This window comes from Artemia franciscana, chromosome 4, assembly GCF_032884065.1.
Source record: "Artemia franciscana chromosome 4, ASM3288406v1, whole genome shotgun sequence".
NCBI classification, from domain to species: domain Eukaryota; kingdom Metazoa; phylum Arthropoda; class Branchiopoda; order Anostraca; family Artemiidae; genus Artemia; species Artemia franciscana.
Window position 1 is genome coordinate 1811347 of NC_088866.1, and position 23230 is coordinate 1834576.

At 36.0% G+C, this 23230-nt stretch overlaps 2 protein-coding genes across 2 annotated transcripts in view; both read left to right on the top strand.

Moving 5' to 3' along the window:
* Positions 1 to 1993: 1993 nt before the first annotated feature.
* LOC136025844 (uncharacterized) lies at positions 1994 to 22398 on the top strand. The gene is made up of 4 exons (XM_065701860.1): positions 1994 to 2278; positions 3623 to 3741; positions 15378 to 15535; positions 21867 to 22398. Exons 1-4 carry the CDS (start codon positions 2072 to 2074, stop codon positions 22043 to 22045), a joined length of 663 nt encoding a protein of 220 aa, XP_065557932.1. The 5' UTR covers positions 1994 to 2071; the 3' UTR covers positions 22046 to 22398.
* The window catches only part of LOC136025843 (mRNA export factor GLE1-like), a gene marked incomplete in the record, with an annotated part of 63858 nt that continues 62780 nt past the window's right edge, over positions 22153 to 23230 (top strand). Inside the window, 1 exon segment of the mRNA XM_065701859.1 lies at positions 22153 to 22397. Coding sequence (XP_065557931.1) covers positions 22272 to 22397 — 126 coding nt within the window.

Below are 23230 nucleotides of genomic sequence, written 5' to 3' on the forward strand. Positions count from 1 at the left end.
GGAAACATAGCTATACACAAAAAACAAATCATATTCAGTCCTTTTTCTGAAGCTTCTTCATTATTTTGTGCGCTAAAAATTGCTTCGTTAAATATGTCAGTAAGATACGTAAGATGCCGGTAAAATACCTAAAATACATAAAGCATGTAAATTCAGTAAAAGAGGTAAAATACCATTTTTACGGGGTGCTTAAAATTAAAATAAAATACGTTAAGATACTGAATTTTATCGTGATCAAATTTACTAATTACAATGTCAACTCAAAGTTACCAAAATGCCATGGACTAAAACTCTGAAATGGCCAATCAATTTGAAATTATCAGGTATATATTGAGCTTTCTAGTCTAAGAGTCTTTCTAGTATTTCTAACTATATATTGAGCTTTCTAGTCTAATTTTATCGTGATCAAATTTACTAATTACAACATCAACTCAAAGTTACCAAAATGCCATGGACTAAAACTCTGAAATGGCCAATCAATTTGAAATTATCAACTATATATTGAGCTTTCTAGTCTAAGAGTCTTTCTAGTCTTTCTAATTATGTATTGAGCTTTCTAGTCTAATTTTATCGTGATCAAATTTACTAATTACAACATCAACTCAAAGTTACCAAAATGCCATGGACTAAAACTCTGAAATGGCCAATCAATTTGAAATTATCAACTTTCTAGTCTAAGAGCTTTCTATTGAGCTTTCTAGTCTAAGAGACACTAACGCAGTGCGGTGGTGCGTTTTATCCTAAAGATGCAAATAGTTCTTTCAAAATAAACAGTATACATATTTATTCATTTAAAGATGTACTTAACTCCGTGGATTCCTTGGGTTTTGACACTATTATTTACAATTGTGCATAATCGTTTACCACTCATTATGAAGCGGGGTTTGTAGATCTTTATCTAGGCAAAAGGAGTATCCTTGAAGCTTTATGCGTAATTGACCAACTCTCTTTTTGGGTCTTCATATAGATAAAAGGTTTTTATCGTCTTCTAAGTGTTAGCTAAAAATATTAATTAGCAGATTTTGTTTGATTGGTGAAAGAGAATAGTCAGCTAATAAAATCGCAGCAAATCACCAAGCATAATATGTATTCTTCTTTTTTTGTGGGGAGAGGGTAAGTACTGTTTGTGGGGCAAAAAAAGACATCAAGCTAGCAAAATAAAATTGATGATAACATTGGTCAATTTAGAATAACAAAAAAGTCTTAGTTTTGTCTTCAGTTTTTCAGTTTTTCCAAAAGTTTTGTAAGCAATATTATGTATCTTGACTTATTTCAAGCATATAACATTCATCACTTTTAAAATTTCCTATCAAAAGCTATAATCCTGAGCAAACATGCATTTTAGCAAAAGGGGGACACCCCAAAAAGAAGAATGACCTTGATGAAAACCTTAAAATCAATTCAGCATATAAAAGAAACCCATTGCATATGTTTTAAGCCCTTATTTACAATTTCATTTTTTCCCCAAGGGGATGGTAATGAAGCCGTGTTTAAATGAATACTCTATTAACTTAATACCTTATCTTAACTTGGTTAGAAAATCCTTAATAAAACAGACATCGTTATTCAAATAGGAAAAATGAGTTTTTTATTTGCATTACAGACCATGAGTTCTAATGTCACTTATTAATTTCATTTCTTCTTGGTCTCTTAAAATGGAGGCCGTCGGGTAGTTACGCATTTTGGCTTTTTTTTTTTCCTGTATCCACTCCATGAAAGTAGTGGTACCAACAAATGATGACTTCATGGAGCCTCAAACGATAACAGTTGCTAAATCACATCTAGCAGTCTGTATGGTCGTAGAAACCCAAAAGGAATCAGATAGACAAAAGGAATCATAGTTCTTCATTTCATATTGCTTTAGTAGCTTCAGTCCAGAAACGGAGTGAAACTATATTATGATCTTATTGTGAATCATTTGCAAAAACTCACTTTTTTTAGTTAATTCGCACAGAACTTTAGTTTTGGCTTAATTCGAAATCTTATGGCAAATGTGTACTCTAAAGCAATAGTTTGAAACCGAAAATCATGTGCGAAGACTTATTTTTAGCCTGATATAAGTTACAAGAATATGAAAGAAACCCTAATGGCTTCAAGTGAGATGGCCCAAATTAATAAAGAACTGTATGTTGGTCTACCCCTTATGAAGTCTTATGATGTCAGAGAAGTTTTAAATGATGAGTCTGCTAAATCCTCCAGAAATAGGTTTTTAGACCATCTTAAAAGCTCTAAGTATGGGAAACTTAAATATGGTCAGCAGGCCAAATTTCAATTTGAGGTAACGTTTTCCTATAAACTAGCCTATTTTAATTTAGAATATTTTGAATAAGTTATAGAATGTTGCTAGCTATGTGGTGGAGTAAAGGTTTATTATAAGACAGAAATAAGATGGAAAGAAGAACTATAACCTAGGTTACTATAAAATTCTAGATTAGGGGCTTCTTTTGATCATAGAAAGTAGCCTAAGCTTAGTTGAGTTTGGTGAATAAGACTTTCAGACATGAATTCAGAGCCTGAATGAAGACCTACAAAGGTATTTGGAAGTATTTGCACACACTATTACCTTTTTTAGAGGGAAATAATGTATCCTCACCTTTGATGATTTTTCACATTAAGCCTATTTGCATTATTGAATTGGAATTTTAATAAATACATTTAGGCTAGGTACCTACTGCTCAAATAAGGCTGAAAAAAGTGATCTAAGCCTCACTTTTTGATCATATCTGATTTAGGCCCACAAGATTTTTGAAATTTGTAGCCTTTTTCTAAACTTTAGGGTAATTATTGGCTACAGGTTATAAAATTCCATTACTGATACATAGACAAGGTGAACAAACTATGGTAAAATTCTAGTTAATTGACTTTTCCTATCTTGGAAAGGGTTTAGGTTAGGAAAATGAATCTTTCAGGGATGGGTCTACAGGCTAAAGTATGCTCTGTGAAGGTATTTTAAAGTACTCACCTCCACTTCTTCTCCCTCTAGAGGGCCCTGAAATTTGTCTACATGACAGGTCTAAACCTATTGAAATTTTGACAAAAAACATTTTACCTTAATTTTCAGTTACTAGTTGCTTTTTCTCTGCCTTTAGTTCTGTAAATGCTATTCCTGTTATTTGAGTAGAATTTTGAGCCATATCAATGCTTTTTTTCAAAATTTAGGGAATATATTTGCTTATCTTTAAAACCTTATAAATTAGAATTGAGCAAAGTTGGGAAGCTGAAAATAATTTTCTTGTACTTCAATTAATCAGAAGATCTATTTTACAAGGTTTCACTTTTATAAAATAGATATTTTTAAAGGTCATCAAAGGGCAGGGCATTTTGGGAGTATCTCATAGGGGTCTATCACTGTGCCAAATTTCATCAAAATCAAAGATAATGATGCAGTATTTTATTCTAAAGTGTGTTGATTTGATGTGGAATGCCCCTGTACCCAAATTTTTGGGAATTTCCCCAAAAATCTTGCAAAAGCAGAGCAACAAAAATGCTTGGGCCTAGAAGCATCAAAGCTTTAAATCTATCCCTGTCCCTTCCTCTATCCAAAGGAAGGGATTTGTACCCTTAATGCAGATTGATGCACACATTATACTATTCCTCATAATTATCTTTCTTTCTTTTTTAGCATCAACCTGGGCATATAAATTATGCAGCACTGGAGAAAAGCAAACAACTTAAAAAGGTGCTTCTGGAAATTGAACAAGTCTTTAATGAGTTTTTTAGCAAGATCATTGAAGCTTTTTTGTAAGTTTTTTTATTTTTATATTTTTATTTTATATTTTTATATCTAAGTTTTACCTATAGAGAAAGCAGCTGCCCACAGTCTAAACATTTTGGCCTGTGTGATGCTGCCATTGTTTTCTGTCTGCCATTTGCAAACTATGCTGTTGGAACATTATTGCTGGTGTTGACAAAAAAATTGTTTTAAATTTTTGTTTCAAATATATGGAATCCTACCTTTTATAATCTTGATAGATGTATTTGATGAATATGGGCATTGGCAGGAACAGCAGCAGTGTGTTTTTAAATAAAATTCTCAATTAAAACCAGATCCAGCTAAGTCCTGTGGTGAGGCATGTGGGTTTGACCTTAGCTTGGTAATATGGGACCCAGAGATCAAACCATGCTGCAGGAATGCACTGCAGGGCTGATGCAGGGACCTTGGTAGTCAAGAAGTATTGTTAATCCAATACAACACAGACCCAGCTAAATTTTATCAGTTAACTCTTTAAAACAGTTAGAACTCAGCAATTAGAACTGCCAACATGAGAGATATGCTATTGCAACAGTCACTACAAGATGTTACAATGCTGCTGGGGTCACTAAAGAGATGTCACATCCTTATTGATAGGTGAGTCAAATCAGCATATAGGCTTGCATCATCTAATGTATCACTTTAGTTCTCTTTTATCTAATCTTTTGAGCAGAATGAAATCACCTTTTTATAGATGAATGGGACATATTGTGTTTTGGTGGATGTATTATATGTTGTAAACATATAATGGATATGTTTACATGTTATGTATTATATATAGCCTAATAATAAATTGGTATATAAACTGGGATAATACAATTATATAGAAAAATTATGATTATATATAAATAATTAAATTGTGAAAACATAATTAAAATTGTAATTTTAATACAATGAAGTAAAATAGGTTTGATACAATTAGAATTATAAAATGAAATAATTATAGCTACAAAATCAGATTCAAAATGGGTGAGCATTGTATGCTGCAAAAAGCTTATCCTGGTAATAGATCTATGCTGCACTGCAGTGCAGATCTCTGTCTTGGCATTATATTCAATATTTGAATTTTTTTGTTCTATTCTTCTGGTATACCAATGATTTTATTTCTACCCATGCATCTAACAAATATTGGATAGATCACCAGTCTCTAGTAACAATCTTACAGGATCTCTAATTAGCCTACTTCAGATTTTTTTTTTTTTTTAATGGAAGCTACATCAGTATTCAGAAACACATTGCTTACATACTTTTGAGGGAGTTCCCTGCCAAAAATACCTCTAGTAATTTGTGTTACTATGCAATTTGCAAGAAGTCACCACTGGAATTCAGTCAGCATAAATCTGTATGTGCTATATTTAATAATTTTAATATAATTAAAATTATGCAAGTAAAGTAATTAAATAATTGTAACAATAAAAAAATATATAGTCTTTACATTTTATTTGTTGCAAAACGCTCCTCCTGATGATCTATTCCATAGGGCACATCTTCGGAATTAAATCCAGGATTTAGTTTTTATGTTCTGTTCTTGTGATCTAACAAAGATTTTTATGTCTACCCAAGCATCTGCATAAGTATGGGGTAGGGTATCAGTCTCTACCAATAGTTCTGATGAATCTCTGGTTATTTTTGAAGATTTTTTGAAATGGAGGCTACATCAGTAGTCAAAATCATACTGCTTACATGCTTTTGAGGTAATTTCCTGCCAGAAATTCCTCCAATAATTTAATTTGCTGTGAGATTCCCAAGAAGTTACCCCTGGGGTTCTCCTTTCCTGGTAGGGCCCCCAGTTAGACTCAAGGCAACCAGAGTAACTTCCAATCTGTTATTTTTATAAAACTTGCCAAGATAACCATGCCAATCTCTCTTGCAGTCTCTCTTCAGTCTCTGACCTGTTAAGACATACTAAGACCTTTCAATTAAGTAAGGCTTAAACCTGTGTTGCAAGACTAAATGACAAAATCAAAACAGTTTTGTCCTGAATGCAGATTACGGGTTACTTCAAACGCAGTCAAATGTGTTAATTGCAGTTCTTGGTTCCATGCAGGGACTGAAAAGTGTGCTAGGATAGAAATCACTAGTTGGGATAACTCCTGGATGTGCCTAGATTGCTCTACCAAGTCTAAGGTAAATTGTACTTCTTCTCTAGTGCTTTCTATCCCCCCATCCGGAACTTCTCGGACACCCCATACCCCTGTTGAAAGAAGAAGGATTCTAAGTGATCTCAGCAGCCCTAAACATTTTCCAGACACTCTGCTCAGCCAATTTCCTCTATTGACTGAAGAACCAACCGTTTCTAACAAGGCTGGCCAACAATTTCCCTTGTCCCTCCCCAGCGCCGAGGCTGTTCTGAAGGGAAAACAAATGTATCTTGTCAAACAATTGACTGTAGCATTGATAAATCAGTTCAAACGGACACTGTCCCTACACCCCCCCATCTTACAACCAGATATTACCAAAATCTTGGTTTTACAAGAAAAGTTAACGGATGCATTAACTTTCATCTCCAATTTTTTGACAATTCACCAAAGCGATCTAGCAAATCAACCTGCATATAATTCTATTTTGAATGAGGTTAATAACACTTTCATCTCTGACCATAAAAACAGTGCAATGTCCATAAACCAGATGAATATTGATGAAGGACTTAGAGGATTAAATCCAGTGATACCTGTCACAACAAGTGACACAAATCCGGAAATTTTCATTGACCTCAATCCACCCTTGATACAGACTAATTATAATGGTAGCCTTGATTACCACATTACAGATGCTCAAAAACGTGTGGACATTAACAAGGTGAATAGCCTGCATAATAAGACTGTCTCTTCTGATTATAAACTAAAATGTGCTAATATAATCTTGGCAGATTCTTGCCAATTAGGAGACAATTGTGTATTTAAACACGTTTTTTCTTCAACCAAGCTCCAGCCAAAAAGTGTTTTCGAAAATAGAGTTAAGGCAAATTACATTAAAAAAATGAGCTCAGTGATTTTCAGCCAAGTGCATCAACAAAGTTCCAGCAAAAAAGTACCAAAAAAAAAAATGTGATATGCAAACATTTTAATCATAATCGTTGTAAATTTAGTAAGCAGTGCAAATTTTTACATATATGTCGTAATTTTAATTCAGGTAGTTGTGGTTCTGTTAAGTGCAGTTTTGACCATGTGAAGCTTTGTCCAGTTTTAGCTTGTAATAACAAATATTGTAGTTTTGCCCATGCACCAAAAGTAGATGATGTTAATTCTCCTCCCTGGGGCCTGTTCCAGTGTCCCTGTCCAAAGATAAAAATTGTAAGAGCCACTCATCTCCCTTCCGCCGTCCTTTTTTAGTGCGCCGCGCTCAAGCAAAAATTTCTCATCAAAGTTCATCAGGCACAGCTAAAAAATTGACAAACCCTTCCCGATCCCGAACTCTCCTCCCTTATCCTTTGCTACCTCCTCCCCCTCCCCGCATACAGAAGTCCTATTTCCTCCCCCCTCACAGTATGCTGTCCTGTACCCTCCCTACTCTGCCACAAACCAGCAGTTTCTTGACGGACATGAATCACTATTCCCAACCAGGCCCCCTTTCCCAGCACTTTTCGAAACCCCACCCCCAGTCCATTCGTTTTATCCCTCGTGCCTACCCTGTCAACGTGACTCAGGTCTGAGACTTTTTAATTGTCTTATAATGAATCCTAATTGTTCTCCTCGTGCTTCATCCATATCATTGCCCGTCCCCCCACCCCCAAATCCCCAAGATAAATCCTTTTCTTACTCTAATAATTCATCTTTCGATGTTGACCCTAATAGTCATCCCATAAAAGTCAAATGTGCTCCCTTGGTCCCCTGTTCTGACTACATTAATCTGGCCCCCGCTAAGAATCCCACCACGCCCCCTGTACCCATTTGTAATTTAAATAAAGTTAAGTGTAAAAATGGTACCTTTGCAAGTCGTTTTAAATTTCCCACACTTTTGTTAAGCAACACTGAAAGTTTTAATTTTGACAAACTTAATGAATTAGACTCCTTTTCTAAAATATATAGATCAGACATAATCGCTATTACTGAGGTACACGCTCAAAATACACACATGTTAAAAATAAGTAATTTCACCCAGTTTATTAAACTCAGACCCGAAACCCACCCTCTGGGTAAGAAAGGGGGTGGAATTCTTTTCTTTGTCCGTAATGATTTTTATCCTTCAGAAATATTAGTTCCTTGTCTTACTCCCTTTGATGAAATTTTGTGGGTTTGTGTTCGACCTAAAGTCTTACCACGTCCTTTGAATTTGATTGTCCTGTGTTGTTTTTACTACTCTCCTGGGCAGAGAGCGGCTGAAAAAAATTAATTTTATTGAAAAATTGCATGGCAGTGCCGACTATGTACTATCTAAATACCCAAATGCTGGAATTTTCCTCTTAGGTGACGCAAATGAATTAAGACTTGAGTCTACATGTAATACTTTTAGTCTAAAACAAATTGTAAAAGTCCCTACTACCAAAGGCAATTCTACTCTTGATTTAATATGCACCAATATGTCAAATTTCTACAGACCCGTCACCATTCTTCCCCCTCTTGGAGGTAGTTACCACTTTAGCCTACTCCTATCTCCACTAGCTACAGTTAAACATTCCTTTACTATTACTGAAACCGTCTTTAGACCTCTAATTGACTCAGGACTCTACAATTTTGGCTCTTGGATCACTAGTGAAAATTGGTCCCCTGTGTACCAAAGAAATGATGTCGACTTCAAGGCTTTGTCCCTCCAAAATTTATTGAGGAGTAATTATGAAGCCCATTTTCTGGTGAAAAAAAATAAAATATGCTCTACCGATAAACCTTACATTGCTGCGACTTTTAAAAAACTAATAAGGAAAAAAAATCAATTTGTTCAAGCAAGGACATATCACACAGGCTAATGATCTAAGAAAGTTCCTGAAGAGAAAATTGAGAAAGGCAGCTTCTGGGTATTACAATAGTAAGGTTAAGGATTTGTATTTTCTAACAAACCCAAACAATGGTGTAGGAAAATTAAAGAGATTTGCGGAAAAAACCCTGTTGAAGTTAATTTTCATCTCCCTGAGCCCCCTTACAAGATAGCCAACGATTTGAACCTGCATCTTGCGTCCATAGTACAAAGTCTCCCCCCTTTCACTGGCTCAGGTCAAACTATTCCTCCCTCCACCTCTTTCCCCCAAATTTCTCCCTCTGATATTATAAATAAAATCTAAAAGCTCAAAAAATCAAGTACTTGCCCATTAGACATCCCAATTGACTTGATTAAAGCCTTTTCAGACACAATTGCTGGACCTTTATCTGATATTTTTAACCAAATTACAAAATCTGGTATATTCCCAAGTTGCTGGAAACTAGGTTTTATAACACCCATCCCAAAGAAATCTTCCAGTCTGACTATAACCAACATGCGTCCTGTTACACTCACTCCAGTTTTTTCTAAGCTTTACGAAGGGTTCCTTTGTGACTGGCTTAAAATTAAAATTATACCACGCATTGACATCCGACAGTTTGGTAATTTAAGAAAAACCTCCACCGCCCATTACCTTGTACACTTGATTCACACGGTCCTAAGTGAACTAGAGAAACCAAATGTTTGGCTAAACCTGGTTTTAGTCGATTTCCAAAAAGCGTTTGACTTAGTTGACCACACTATCCTAATTCGTTTACTACATGATAACTTTGAAATTGACCCACTCTTAGTAAATATTGTTATATCGTTCCTTTCAGACAGATCACAAGTTGTAAAATACAAAAATACCTTCTCTAACCCCCTCCCTAGGTACTGTGGAATACCTCAAGGAACCTTATTGGGACCACTATTATTTCTTGTCATGATTAACGAAATTGGCAAGGAATTCCCCCAAAGATGGAAATATGTTGATGACTTGTCGATCCTTGAAGTATGTCATAGGAATATTAAAAGTGACCCCGTTGAAATCCTAACCCAATGTTCGGATGAATCCAAGAATCTAAATATGACAGTAAATCCCACTAAATCACAGATAATGACAATCAACTTCTTGAAATCTACTCCTGCTTTTTGCGATCCGATCCCAAGCGAAATGCTAGTGAAACATGTCAAGCTTCTTGGTGTCACAATTTCTAATGATCTTAAGTGGGAAACACATGTATCCAACATTGTTAAACAAGCAAATGTTTCACTATCCATTTTTAAGCTACTAAACAAATTTAATTGTCCTAAGATACATTCCCTCCGTGTTTACTTATCCTTTATCAGGCCGTTGTTGGAATATGCATGTCCGGTCTGGCATTCGCAACTTTCAAATGAACTTAGTGACAAAATCGAGTCGGTCCAAAAGTGTTCGCTCAGGATCATTTACAAAGAAGGCAAAATTCCATACTCCTTCCTCCTTAAAGCTGCGCGCATTACCACCTTAAAAGAAAGGAGAGAAAAAATTTGCCTGCTTTTCGCTAAATCAGTCATTTCCAATCCCCGTACTGAGGACTTACTCCCTGATTTTCACAATCCCATTAGACTCCGACTCCCCCGGTCAGCCTCCTTAGCAATCCCAACTTACTCTCCGATCCATGCTGTTACAGAAAGGTTTCGCAAAAGTTTTATACCCTTTATTCTGGAACACCTTAATAATAATTCGTGATTATGTAATTGCCAAATTCCACTTTTCCTCTATTGCCGTTTTTATTCTTTTTTTATTTACTGCAATGTTTTTGTAATTTAATTGTTAAGTTTACTGATTTGCCCTTTATCTTTGATAATTTTGCTTTTTTAATTCCTTTTAATTTTAAGTGTTTGACTTAATGTACTATTTTGATTTTTTTTTTTTCTTAGCTTTTAGTGACATATAAAGCGAATTCGGCTCTTTAGAGCTTGTGATAGTCTTTTGCAAATAAATATTATCGTATCTTATCTTTACCTTAAACAAAAAATTCTTTACCTTACATTTAAAAAACAGTACCTTTACTGTAGGATTCTTTACCTTTAAGAGAAATTCTGGAGCCTTTACCTTTCACTACCTTTACCTTAGAATTTTCTTTAATTGTATTTTACCTTGGAATTATTTACCTTTAATAAGGGTATCATTGATAGTTAGACCCACTAGAAGGCTTAATATTTTCTTTTCGTCAGCATGTTCAGTCCCTCACTTGAAGCCAAACTAGTGTTGAGGAGTCCATCTCACTTTTTCTAGTTCCCCTATAAACAGTAACTCAAGGAGCTTGTACAGGGATGTAGTTACAGTTATGAGGTAGAATGACGTGCCCTGAACTTTAGACTTTCTCTTTTTAGAAATGGGAATCAGATATCTGATGCAAAAAGAGGAAGGAACAATGCCCTAAGTGAAAATCACCTCAGATAGCATTGACTTGGGCAACATCAGATTAAACTTTGCATTTTAGCTCATGGATGGCATCTTCGATGGAACACCAATTCCAGTTATTGAGTCATACTATTAGTCTAGCATCAGATTAGGGAGTTTTAGAACGTTTTTAGGGGTTACCTACTTCAATTCCAATCAGAATCCTGTTTTTGGTGTAGAACATAAGAAGTTATGACAATGATACAGAGCTTCCTGGATACACATTTTAAGCCAAGGGTTCTTGGATCAAATAAATAGATCATTGGACACAAGAACCTGTATGTCACGATTATGGATATACATATATATATATATATATATATATATATATATATATATATATATATATATATATATATATATATATATATATATATATATATATATATATATATATATATATATATATATATATATGTATATATATGTAAAATATTAGTTAAATATCCAAACACTAACTGTACAAGAAAATACTACTTCTACTGACAATGCATATTCCAACTCCCACATCTCAACATTCCTCCAATGAACTCCCAATTCCTTAAAATATTTTCTTGTGATATTGTCTTGCCGCATTTCAGCATGTCCTCCTATTCATTTGACCCCTGACTAAATTAATAAAGCTAAAATAACCAGATTACATCACTTGGCTGCAATTATGAACTAATTTACGTTGCAGTTATGAAATCAATTAGAAGAAAAGTACAATATGGTTCTCAATTAATAGCTCTTTCCCAATATATTAATCACTACTGTCATGATTACATCCCAGCTTCTACTCCCTACAGTAAAGGCTACACATAGGTCAAGTATCAGATAAGAAAAATATATACTATTTAATTTTCCATATATATATATATATATATATATATATATATATATATATATATATATATATATATATATATATATATATATATATATATATATATATATATATATATATATATATATATATATATATATATATATATATATATATACTACCAATAGCTCACTGCCGCACAAAGCCGCCTGAGGCCCACACAGCTACGTCTGCTCCTCCTCCATCCTAATCTATTAAAGGCCTCCCTCTTTATACCCTCCCAGATAGTTCCCATTTCCTTTAAATCTTTATCTATGAGAAAGCGGCCTGGAAAGCGGGATTGAACCACATTTTTCGTACAACCTACTGTTTGAAATACGGTCAGTCAGCCGGGTACCCAGAACAATCCGTAGACAATTTCTCTGGAAAACATCTAGTAAATTTTCATCTGCTTTTTGGAGCTCCCATGCTTCAGAGCCATATTTAACCACTGTCATCACTCTAGCTTCCAATATTCAAATCTTGGTTTGCAGACTTATCTTTCTATTCTTCCAAACTTTTTTTAACTGTAAAAAAAAACACCCTGAGCCTTAGCTATTCTACTTTTAACATCTTTAGTGATCCCACCATCTTTACTAATAATACTATCAAGGTAAGTGAAGCTGCCAACCTGGTCAATCTTTTCGTTACCCAACGTCACCTTTTCATCTTCACTTGTTCCTAGCCTTAGTGACATAGTCTTCTTCACATTAATTTTCAAGTCTATTCTAGCACCCTGAACTCGCAAAACCTCTAAAAATTCGTTCATTTTGCTCACACTGTCACCTAATATGCTTAAATCATCAGCATAATCTAAGTCCAGGAGCGTTTTTCCTCCCCATTCGATTCCGTGGTCTCCAATTGCCTTTCTTGTGCTCCTTAAGACAAAGTCCATCAAAATGATCCATATAAAGGGGGATAGAACAAAACCCTGCTTAACTCCTGATTTAATACAAAACCAGTTGCTAACCTCATTTCCTACCTTAAGCGCAGCAGTATTATTCTCGTACATAGCACAAATCACTTTTTGTATTTTTCTTGTATACCATATAAGGGTAAGACCTTTGCTAACGCTTTTCTATCAAAAGAATCGAAAGCTTGCTCACAATCTATAAAACTGAGGACAAAGGTTTTTGACAACTCAGGCACTTCTCAACTATTAACCTAAGAATGCAAATTTGGTCGACACACCTTCTACCTTTCTAAATCACAGTGTTCTTCTCTTAAAACTTTGTTCGCAGCATCTCTCAGTCTAAAAAGTATCATATTACTCAGTGATTTGCTACCTACAGTGACCAGACTAATGCCTAGATAATTACGACACTCACTCTTGTCACCTTTCTTGTGCAGTGGTTTAATTAAGGTTTTCCTAAAATCATTAGGTACTTCCCTTTCTTCAAAAATCATGTTCATAATCTTCAGTAGCTCATTCCTAACCTCAGAGGCACCATATTTAAGAAACTCATTTATCACACTATCAGCACCTGGAGCCTTATTATTTTTTAATACTGTTGCTAATTCTTCCTCACTAAACAAATCTTCCTTCACACCCAAGGTATCACAAACTTTTTCATTTTCATCTATATCTTTTCCTGCAACTGTCTCAGATTAGCACATTCTCAAAACGTTCCGCCCATCTTTCTTTAACTATTTCCTTATCACTAATTGTGGCCCCATTTCTATCTTTAACTGGGACCAGTCCGGATTGACTACTCCCTTTCGATTTATTAATATGCCAGTATAATATTTTACTATTATGCCGTCTAGCCGCATTTTCCAGGTCCTCAGCAATTTTATCCATGGCCTCCACTTCACATGTCCTCAGTTCATATTTTAATGCTTTCTCCACTTTCTTTACATTCCTTTTGTTTTCATATGACCTATCACTCCCATAGTTCTTGTACAAACCCCTTCTACTCTCTATTAAACCTAAAACTTTTTCACTAATATTCCTAGTTCCATCGAAGATGCCATCCATGAGCTAAAATGCAAAGTTTCATCTGGTGTTAACCAAGTCAATGCGATCTGAGGTGATTTTCACTTGGGGCATTGTGCCTTCCTCTTTTTGCATCGGATATCTGACTCCCATTTCTAAAAAGAGAAAGTCTAAAGTTCAGGGCACATCATTCTGCCTCATAGCTGTAACTGCATCCCTGTACAAGCTCCTTGAGCTACTGTTTATAGAGGAACTAAAAAAAGGGAGCTAGACTCCTCCACACTAGTTCGGCTTTAAGTTGTGGAATGAATTTGCTGACGCCTTAACCGTCTTGTTAATATCGTTGACGAATTTTTATGGTAGAATCTTGTCTTTGCCTAAATCGACATTAGACGCGCATTCGAACCTCTAATCCATGCATTGATGCTTCTGAAGGCTGGTAAACGGGGATAGAATCTAGCTGTCATTTGCTCTCTCCGGAATCTTTACTCCAGATCGAGGTTTGTTTGAGGTTATCTTCTGACAAAACTTTGTTCCCCATTCTGCGCACGCGACTTATTTCAGCCCGTCAAGGAGCAGTCTCCTCCCCCTTCTATTTCAATAATTGTGTACTTGATGCTCAAGATCTGTATCCATCTTCGCTGATTCTGTCTTCTGTTAATCTGTCTTTGGTATGTAATGCAGATTGTATCCTAGACCTTAGCCCAACTCTTCAGCGGAAACCAAAATTATCGAAATCCTAGAAGTTGAATAGAAGAAAATTGTACTTCAATTCAATTCTAGGAAAATTGACTAGTGTGTTCCTATAATAAGCTGTCGTTTCTAGCTCTGTCCAGCCTGTTGACAATCTCATATATCTAGGTCTCACCGTAGGCTCGTCAATCCGCCACGCTCGAAAACTTATCATCGATCAACTCCTCGCCTGCTATTTCAAGTCTAAGTGACCCAGTAATCCTTAACGTCAATTTTCAATCTATTCTTGCACACTTAACTCCCAAAACCTCCAAAAATTATTCATTTTGCCAACATTTTAATTAGGACATACAAATCACTCAAAACACTTCAACAGGAAGGACAGTTCTCCTTCCAGTTTGATTCAATGCTTCTAAATAGCCTATGCCGGGTCCCTGTGCTGGGCAATGTCCGTCCAAATTACCCACATAAATAAAAATAGAACACAACCCTGCGTAAGTCCTGATTCAATACAAAACCAATTACTGGCCATTTTTCTTCATTTAACGAAAGCAGTAATGTTCTTGTAAGTATCATTAATTACTCTGATGTATTTATCTGGTATACCATACGGGGATAAAACCTTCACTGAAGCTGTTCTATTGGCTGGATGTTTATAATCTATAAAACTGAGGACTAAAGGGGTTTTATTATTAAGTCGTGTCTTAATTGTTAATCTAAGAGTAGAAATTTGTTCGACATTCCCTCTCTCCTTCCTAACACTGCACTTATCCATTCAGTTTTTATTTCTTTTTTTTAACTATTATTTTTTAAGGCGACATCAAAGAAGAAAAGGTCTGCTTTTGGCAAGTATCGTTCATATTAAGAAGCTCTGTGAAATTCAAGAAACAATAATTACTTGTTTACAAAGACTCCCAGACAACATCATTAAAGATCTGGATATGGTTATAGGAAATTTGAATAATGCAATGGGTAAGTTTTTTAGATTCTCTTGTTTTGACATTGATTAATAAACAGAGCCGTTACTGCACAGCCAGTTTTCGAATTAGTCTCAAATGATGTTTCTTCACCAACGATCCTATAATCCGTTATATTTAGCAATAATTCTATTGATCTTGTTATTGCTCTGATTCTATTATTGCTCCAATTCAATTGGCTTCTATAAGCAAGGCGTATCCAGGGGGGGGGGTAGGGTTTGACCACCCTCAAAAAAATTTTGTCCAACTCGTAAAACGTAACAAAAAGTATATAAACAAATTTTTGATAAGTTTTTAAAACTCTTTTTTGTAGCCACCACCCCTCAAACAGAAATCCAGGATACGTTTTTGCCTATAAATGAACAGTTATGAATGAAGTTAGGCTCCTGCACAGGCTACTGTACTCTACTATAAGCGAAAAGTTATAGGCTCCTCCGATCAATTGACAAAGACGTCTAGAGAACATTAAAAGATCTGGATACAGTTGTTGCAAATTTAAATAGTTTAATGGTTAACTGTTTTGAATTGTCTATGCTCGACATTAAACAAACTTGCATGGCCTTTCTTTGAAAAGACCAGTTTTTTAGGTTATCATTCTGCTAGGATCTCATATCTTTCAACAATAAACAATTTTTAATGAAAGTCACAGAGCTGTGATCTTGCCGCGCTGGCCACAAAATCATTGTTCTTTCTTATCGAATTAGTGGTTTGAAGAATACAGTGAGAATATCATCAAATTCCTGTGCTCAATGTCTAATTGGGCAGAAGTACCGCAGACATCAAAATAAAAACATGTTTTCCCCCTAGACTCATCTTGCTGCTACTACTACTAACAACTCACCTTAGCGCCGTTACCGCACGCTCTTCCATCCCAACTTTTTCAAAGCCTCCCTCTTTACACCCTCCCAGGAAGTTCCAATTTCGCTTAAATCTTTATTTATGACATCCTTCCGCCCCAACCAAGGATGACCTGTTTTTCATTTAGTCCTAGACGGTTTGCCGAAAAGAACAATCTTTGGCAATCTGTCATCCTTCATCGGCAAAACGTGCCCTAACCATCTCAACCTTTCTCTCACTGTAGTCCTAGAAAGCGGAAATTGAACCACCCTTTTCGTTCGGCCTACTGTTCCAAATACAGTCAGTCAGCCAGGTACCCATAACAATCCGTAGTTAATTTCTCTGGAAAATATCTAGCATGAGTCCTAATCTTGGACTTATCTTAGATCTATTCATACCTGAATACCGCGCTATTCTAATATGATGGTTGTTTAAAATGATAAAATTACTAGGGCAGTATCACATTTTAGTCAGTGCTGCCACACTGAAAGGCGAAAATATACACGTAAAACTAAATAGCCAAATTTAACAACACCTTTTGTCCATAAAAATTCAAATGTTGACAGTTTGACAATTCCTAAAGACAATGACACCTTTAAAGGAAAGTTTCAACTTTTTAAGCTGTTTACTACTACTTCTGATGCTAATAACTCACCACAACACCAAGCCGCCTGAGGCCAACACAGTTACGCACGCTCCTCCTCCATCCCAATCTATTTAAAACCTCCCTTTATACACCCTCACAGGAAGTTCCCATTTCCTTTAAATCCTTCTTTATGATGTCCTCCCACCCTAGACGAAAACGACCTGCTTTTCGTTTAGCCCTAGACGGTTGATCAAAAAGGACAATCTTCGGCAATCTATCATCCGCACACCATGCCCTAGGCATTTCAACCTTTCTTTCAGTATAGCCTTAGAAAGCAGGATTGAGCCACCTTTTTTGTACATGCTGCTGTTTGAAATACGATCAGTTAGCCGGGTACAGAACAATCCGAAGGCAATTTCTCTAGAAAGCATCTAACAAATCTTCATACGCTTTTTGGAGCGCCCATGCTTCAGAGCCATTTTTGACCACTGTCATCACTGTAGCTTCTAGTATTTAAATATTTGTTTTCAGACTTATCTTACCATTCTTCCAAACTTTTTTTAAACTGTGAAATAGCACCCTGAGCCTTGGCGATTCTACTTTTAACATCTTCACTGCTCCCATCGTCTTTACTAATACTACTACAAAGGTAAGTGAAGTTGCCCGCCTAATTAATCTTTTCACTACCCAGCGTCACCTTCTCATCTTCACTTATTCCTAGCCTTAGTGACTTAGTCTTCTTAACATTAATTTTCAACCCCATTCTAGCACCCTGAACTCGCAAAACCTCTAAAAGTTCATTCATTGTGCTCGTACTTTCATCTAGGATGCTTAAATCATCAGCATAATCTATGTCCAGGAGAGTTTTTCCTCCTCATTTGATTCCGTGGTCTCCCATTGCCTTTCTTGCTGTCCTTAAGACAATGTCCATCAAAATAATCCGTGTAAAGGGGGAAAAGAAAACAACCCTGCATAACTCCTGATTTAATTTAAAACCAGCTGCTAACCTCATTTCCTACCTTAACCGCAGCAGTGTTATTCTTGTACCTAGCACTGATCACTTTTATGTATTTGTCTGGCATACAATGCAAAGATAAGACCTTTGCTTAAGCTCTTCTGTCAAAAGAATCGAACGCTTGCTCACAATCTATAAAACTGAGGACCAAAGGTTTTTGACAACTCAGGCACTTCTCAACTATTAACCTAAGAGTGCAAATTTGGTCGACACACCTTCTACCTTTCTAAATCACAGTGTTCTTCTCTTAAAACTTTGTTCGCAGCATCTCTCAGTCTAAGTATCATATTACTAAGTAATTGGCTACCTACAGAGACCAGCCTAAAGCCTAGATAAGTGCCACATCCACTCTTATCACCTTTCTTATACTGTTGTTCAGTTAAGGATTTCCTAAAATCGTTAGGTACTTCGCTTTTTTCAAAAATCGTATTCATAATCTTTTATAACTTATTTCTAACCTCAGAGCCACTATATTTAAGAAACTCATTTACCAAACTATCAGCACCTGGAGCCGTAGTATTTTTTAATTCTTTTAGTACTGTTGCCAATTACCCTCACTTAACAAATCTCCCTTCATATCCAAGGTATCAGAAACTTCTTCATTTTCTTTTATACCTTTTCCTGCAACTGTATCTCGGTTTAACACATTCTCAAAATGTTCTGCCCATCTCTCTTTAACAATATCCTTATCGCTAATAGTGGCCCCATTCCTATATTTAACTGGGACAAGTCCGGATCGACCACTCCCCCTCAATTTATTAACATGCCAGCATACAATATTTTACTATTATGCCTTCTTACGTTCTGAGACCATACTGGCTATGCATGACGTATGAAAATAAAGAAAGGAAATAATAAATGAAAAGAGAACAATCAAAAAGAAAAAGAAAAGTGCTCAGTTGAGCACTGAGGACGACTTGGCGGAGGTCCTTGTCGAAATATTTGCTTGGTTTTCATATTTTGCTATTTGCTGATAAAATCCTCGTTTTTCACCTATTTGATTTTTCTCTTTTCATTTATTATTTCCTTTCTTTGTTTTCATATATTATGCCTTCTAGCCGCATCTTCCATATCCTTGGCAATTTTATCCATGGCCTCCCTTCACACCTTCTTACTTCATATTTTAATGCTTTCTCCACTTTCTTTGCATTCCTTTTTTTCGTATATCCATCACTCAGTGATCCTCTCAGTTATCTGAGTGATCCATGACTCAGATAATTTTTGTATGAACCCCTTCTCCTCTCTTTTAATCATAAAGCTTTTTCACTTATATTCCTAGCTGCAGTCTTAACCTTCTTCCCTAAGACACCATCAGCAACTTCACAAATTGTTTTTCTAACATTATTCCAACCCTCTTCCATATTGTCAAATTTAAAACTCTCAAGTCTAGTGTTCAACTGTTCCTGGAAAGTTTCTCTCAAATTCTCATCCTGGAGTCTACCAATATCATAACTTCCCAGAAGGTAATTAACCTTCCGAAATTTTAGCTTTGAATTAACCCTAAACACTACTAAATTGTGATCTTTATTTTTAACATCAATAACAGCACTCCTATATACCCTAGCATCTTGTACTGATCCTGCCAGTCTTCGGTTTACTATAACATAATCAGTAATTTTTGCTGTCTTACCATCACGTGAATATTATGTTAACTTATGGGCCATTTAATGACCAAGCACCGTATTGGTTATAACTAGACTCTTATACCTATAAAATTGCAAAATTAGGTAGCCATTAGTGTTTTCTTTTCCCATACCAAATTTACCTAGGGAGGATGCCATCAATCCCTGTGGATAGGATGCCAGATATCAGTGCAGGACGGGGATCGACATATCTTCTCAAGCTTACACCAAAGCGCTTAAGTCGGCTTAGAACCAGACAGCAAGAAGTCCCAGGGACCTCCAGTATGAATGAAGGTTTTGTGCAATTCTGGGCCCATCCTGGGTCACAACATGGTTTTCAACACTCGGCGATGCTCTTCTATACTCAATAGTTGAAATCCGACTAAGACAGTCTCAAGCCTATTACCTCCGACTCATTATAGGCTCATGCCTACAAATATTAATCTACTACGGGGAGGCAGCCCATAGTAGATAAATCAGCTAAGAAGAGGTTTTTTTCAGCCTGAAAACACCCGTCAAAACAGACCAAGCCCAGAAGAATTGTCCATTAATCAGAGTCCTGTTCAGATGATGTGCCATTTACTAGGCTATAATTTGCTCAAGGAGCGCCTCTCCTCAAGTGGGAATAGAGTTGACCGCAAATTACCCGGTCTTGCAGGTACCCCGAAAGGGTCGAGGCAGCCCTTTGCAGAGGCCGTTGTCTATAGATCTGGATCTTACGCCGATGGTGTTCTGCGTCACCATGGAATTTAACCTATTTCTGGGAGAAGGTTTATAACTCACGGGACTCTTGGAGATATCGGCTAGCCCTGTTGAGTGTACGTTTGAGGGATCTTCTTTCTCATCTAGCTGTATTTATGGCCCTCGGCGAGGGTGCCCCAGTTTCAAGTATGGACCCCCAGGGACAAGGTCCCCCTTGGTCCGTGCCTCCTATGGAGGTACCCTACATATCTTTAGGGTGTTCCCCTATTGTCACCTGGGGACACGCTGAGTGGCCTGGGGGAGGCCCGTTAAAAGCTAGCAAATGGTAAATTTAATTTCTTACAATTATAATTTAGCTTGTAAGACATTCATTTTTTTTTAAGAGTGGCATCATAAACTACCTCCTGCATAAAAGTAGGTAGTTTACAAAAATACTCCTCACCAAAGCCAACTTTTGTCATGATAAAAGACACCTGTCCCTGCACTAAAAAAAGCTGTTTGATACTACTATTTTTAGTTAATTTATTGTGATTGTTTACCAAGTTGCTTTCTTTCAAATTTTGCGCCCCAAAGCTGTATAACTGCATGTAGAGGTCATTTCTTTAAAAATTGAATTTCTGTTTTGCTAATATTATAAGATGTATATAATGCTGTCTTAAGTTTCAGCTTATCTAATTCAAATATTCAGATTTCGCTCTCAATGTCGTTGGTGCTTTAAGTCTGAGAACTTCTCATTAAGGTTAGTTCTAAATCTCAGATAATTTATAATAATTAGTTATATCTTAATTAAGTTCTAACATCTTAAGACTTCAAATAAATAAAGAACAAAAATCATACCAGAATGCCGAAAGATCAGAGAAGAAACATCTTGCTAGCAAAAGCAGGGTCTAAAGTTACTGATAGTTTCTCTTGACCAACGATTCTGTAATCGTTGGAGAATTTGTGTTATTCTTGAAGGATTGAGAATAGCTGTAGGCTCCTCAAATTAACGGAAATTTGAGACGTGAAAAAATGTTTAGGATAACAGTGAAAAGACAGTCAAATGTTCAATTTTTCGACAGTCGAATTTTCACATTTTCAATTTTGACTAGTTTTCTTATGATGATTGGGATGAAGTGCCCCTCCAGGCCCTAGTTTGCGCCCTCTAGACCCCATTTTCCCCCAGCATAAATTTAGTTTCTTCGAAAATCTTGTCAAAACTAAGATAAGTCTGCATAATACAAACATCTAGAGAAAAGTTTCAGTTTTCTTCAGCAAATCTTGGCCTTTAGGGTATTATTCAGAGATTGAGTAGTAACATTCCTTATTTTCATTTTTGATTAGTTTGCTCATTATGATTGGGATGGTCTTAGATGATGATTATAATAATTTTACATCATTATATTGTAAAAGGCCTTGTTTAAGTATGAAAGTTTGAATCTTAACGCAATGTATCTTGATCACTTAGCATAGAGGATGGCGTACATAGTGAGGAAGCTGCTTTTTACCCATTTCTACATCATGTTTTTGTTCCTCTGCTTTTTCTCTTATTCCTTCTTCATTTTTATATATCTTATCCTTCTAGAAGCGTGGTGTATAGAAATTAATTCATTTGAGAGGGAAGCAGCCAGCCAGAACCGTTCCACCAACGCTCAGACGTTATACCCACTTGCGGATCTTGCTTCAATGCAGAGCTCCTTCGAGAGTTCGCCTAATACACCCATATCCGGAAGTAACATAATCACCTACATCTTGACCACTTAGCATAGAGGATTTTATGCTTAGTGAGGAAGCCATTTCTTACCCACTTCTACATCATGCTTTTGTTTCTTGTTTCTTTGCTTTTTCTCTTATTCCCTGTCTTTTTTTTATATATCTTATCCTTCTAGAAGCGTGGTGTATAGAAATTAATTCATTTGAGAGGGAAGCAGCCAGCCAGAACCGTTCCACCAACGCTCAGACGTTATACCCACTTGCGGATCTTGCTTCAATGCAAAACTCCTTCGAGAGTTCGCCTAATACACCTGTACCCGGAAGTAACATGATTACCTACATGCTTTATTTTATATTAAATGCACTCATGTCTCTTCTTGGCTGGGATAAAATCCGTACTGAAGTAAGTTTTTTCTCTTCATCTTTAGTAGATATTCTACTCCGTTTCGTAAGGATTCCCTCGCTTTTAGGGGCGAGGAGGTTGAGGCAAAGAAAGAAGAGATGCGGCAATTGCTTACGTTTTACTGTATATAACCTTTTTTCAGTTAGAGACCTTTATTCACAAAAAATGGTTACAAACTTACTTTTAAACGCTTGAAGTCTATTTATAACTTAAAAGGCCTTTCTAAAAGAACACATCTAATATTTTTCTTTCTTTTTTTTATTATGAAAGGGGTTTGTTCATAAACAATAAATATAAAGGAACCTGAAACATAGCTTGATAAGGTAAATTATGACCCCACTATGCCTAAGTCTATATCGACTTATGTAAGTTGACAACAATCCACCAGCAAAAAAAACGATTTATGTTTTGAGGCTCTTAGAATAATGAGCTATCATTAATAATTAAAAGAGAAAGAATCTAGTCTATAATTGAATAGTCAAAGAGGCGCATCTACATGATTTAGGGATTTTGGAACACAAAATATCGAAAAAGAAATATAGGAAAAAGAAATATGAAAATTACCAGTCTTAGAATTTAAATTTGGATGGTAAAAATTGCCTTGAAAGAAGAAAATGAAATAAATAAGGGATGATTTGATTGTAGCAGAGGTATGAACAGATCTGTCACACTTGTTGGTAGTTTTCGATTTCATTAGTATTGGAATAAAATTGGACTTGAAAGAAAGAAAGAACAGGGGCTGGAAAAAAATAGACTTGAAAGACTAAACAAAAGACTATTGTCAGCCTACGGGTTAACTGAGCCACTAACCATGGCTGAGGAGCGTCGCGGTC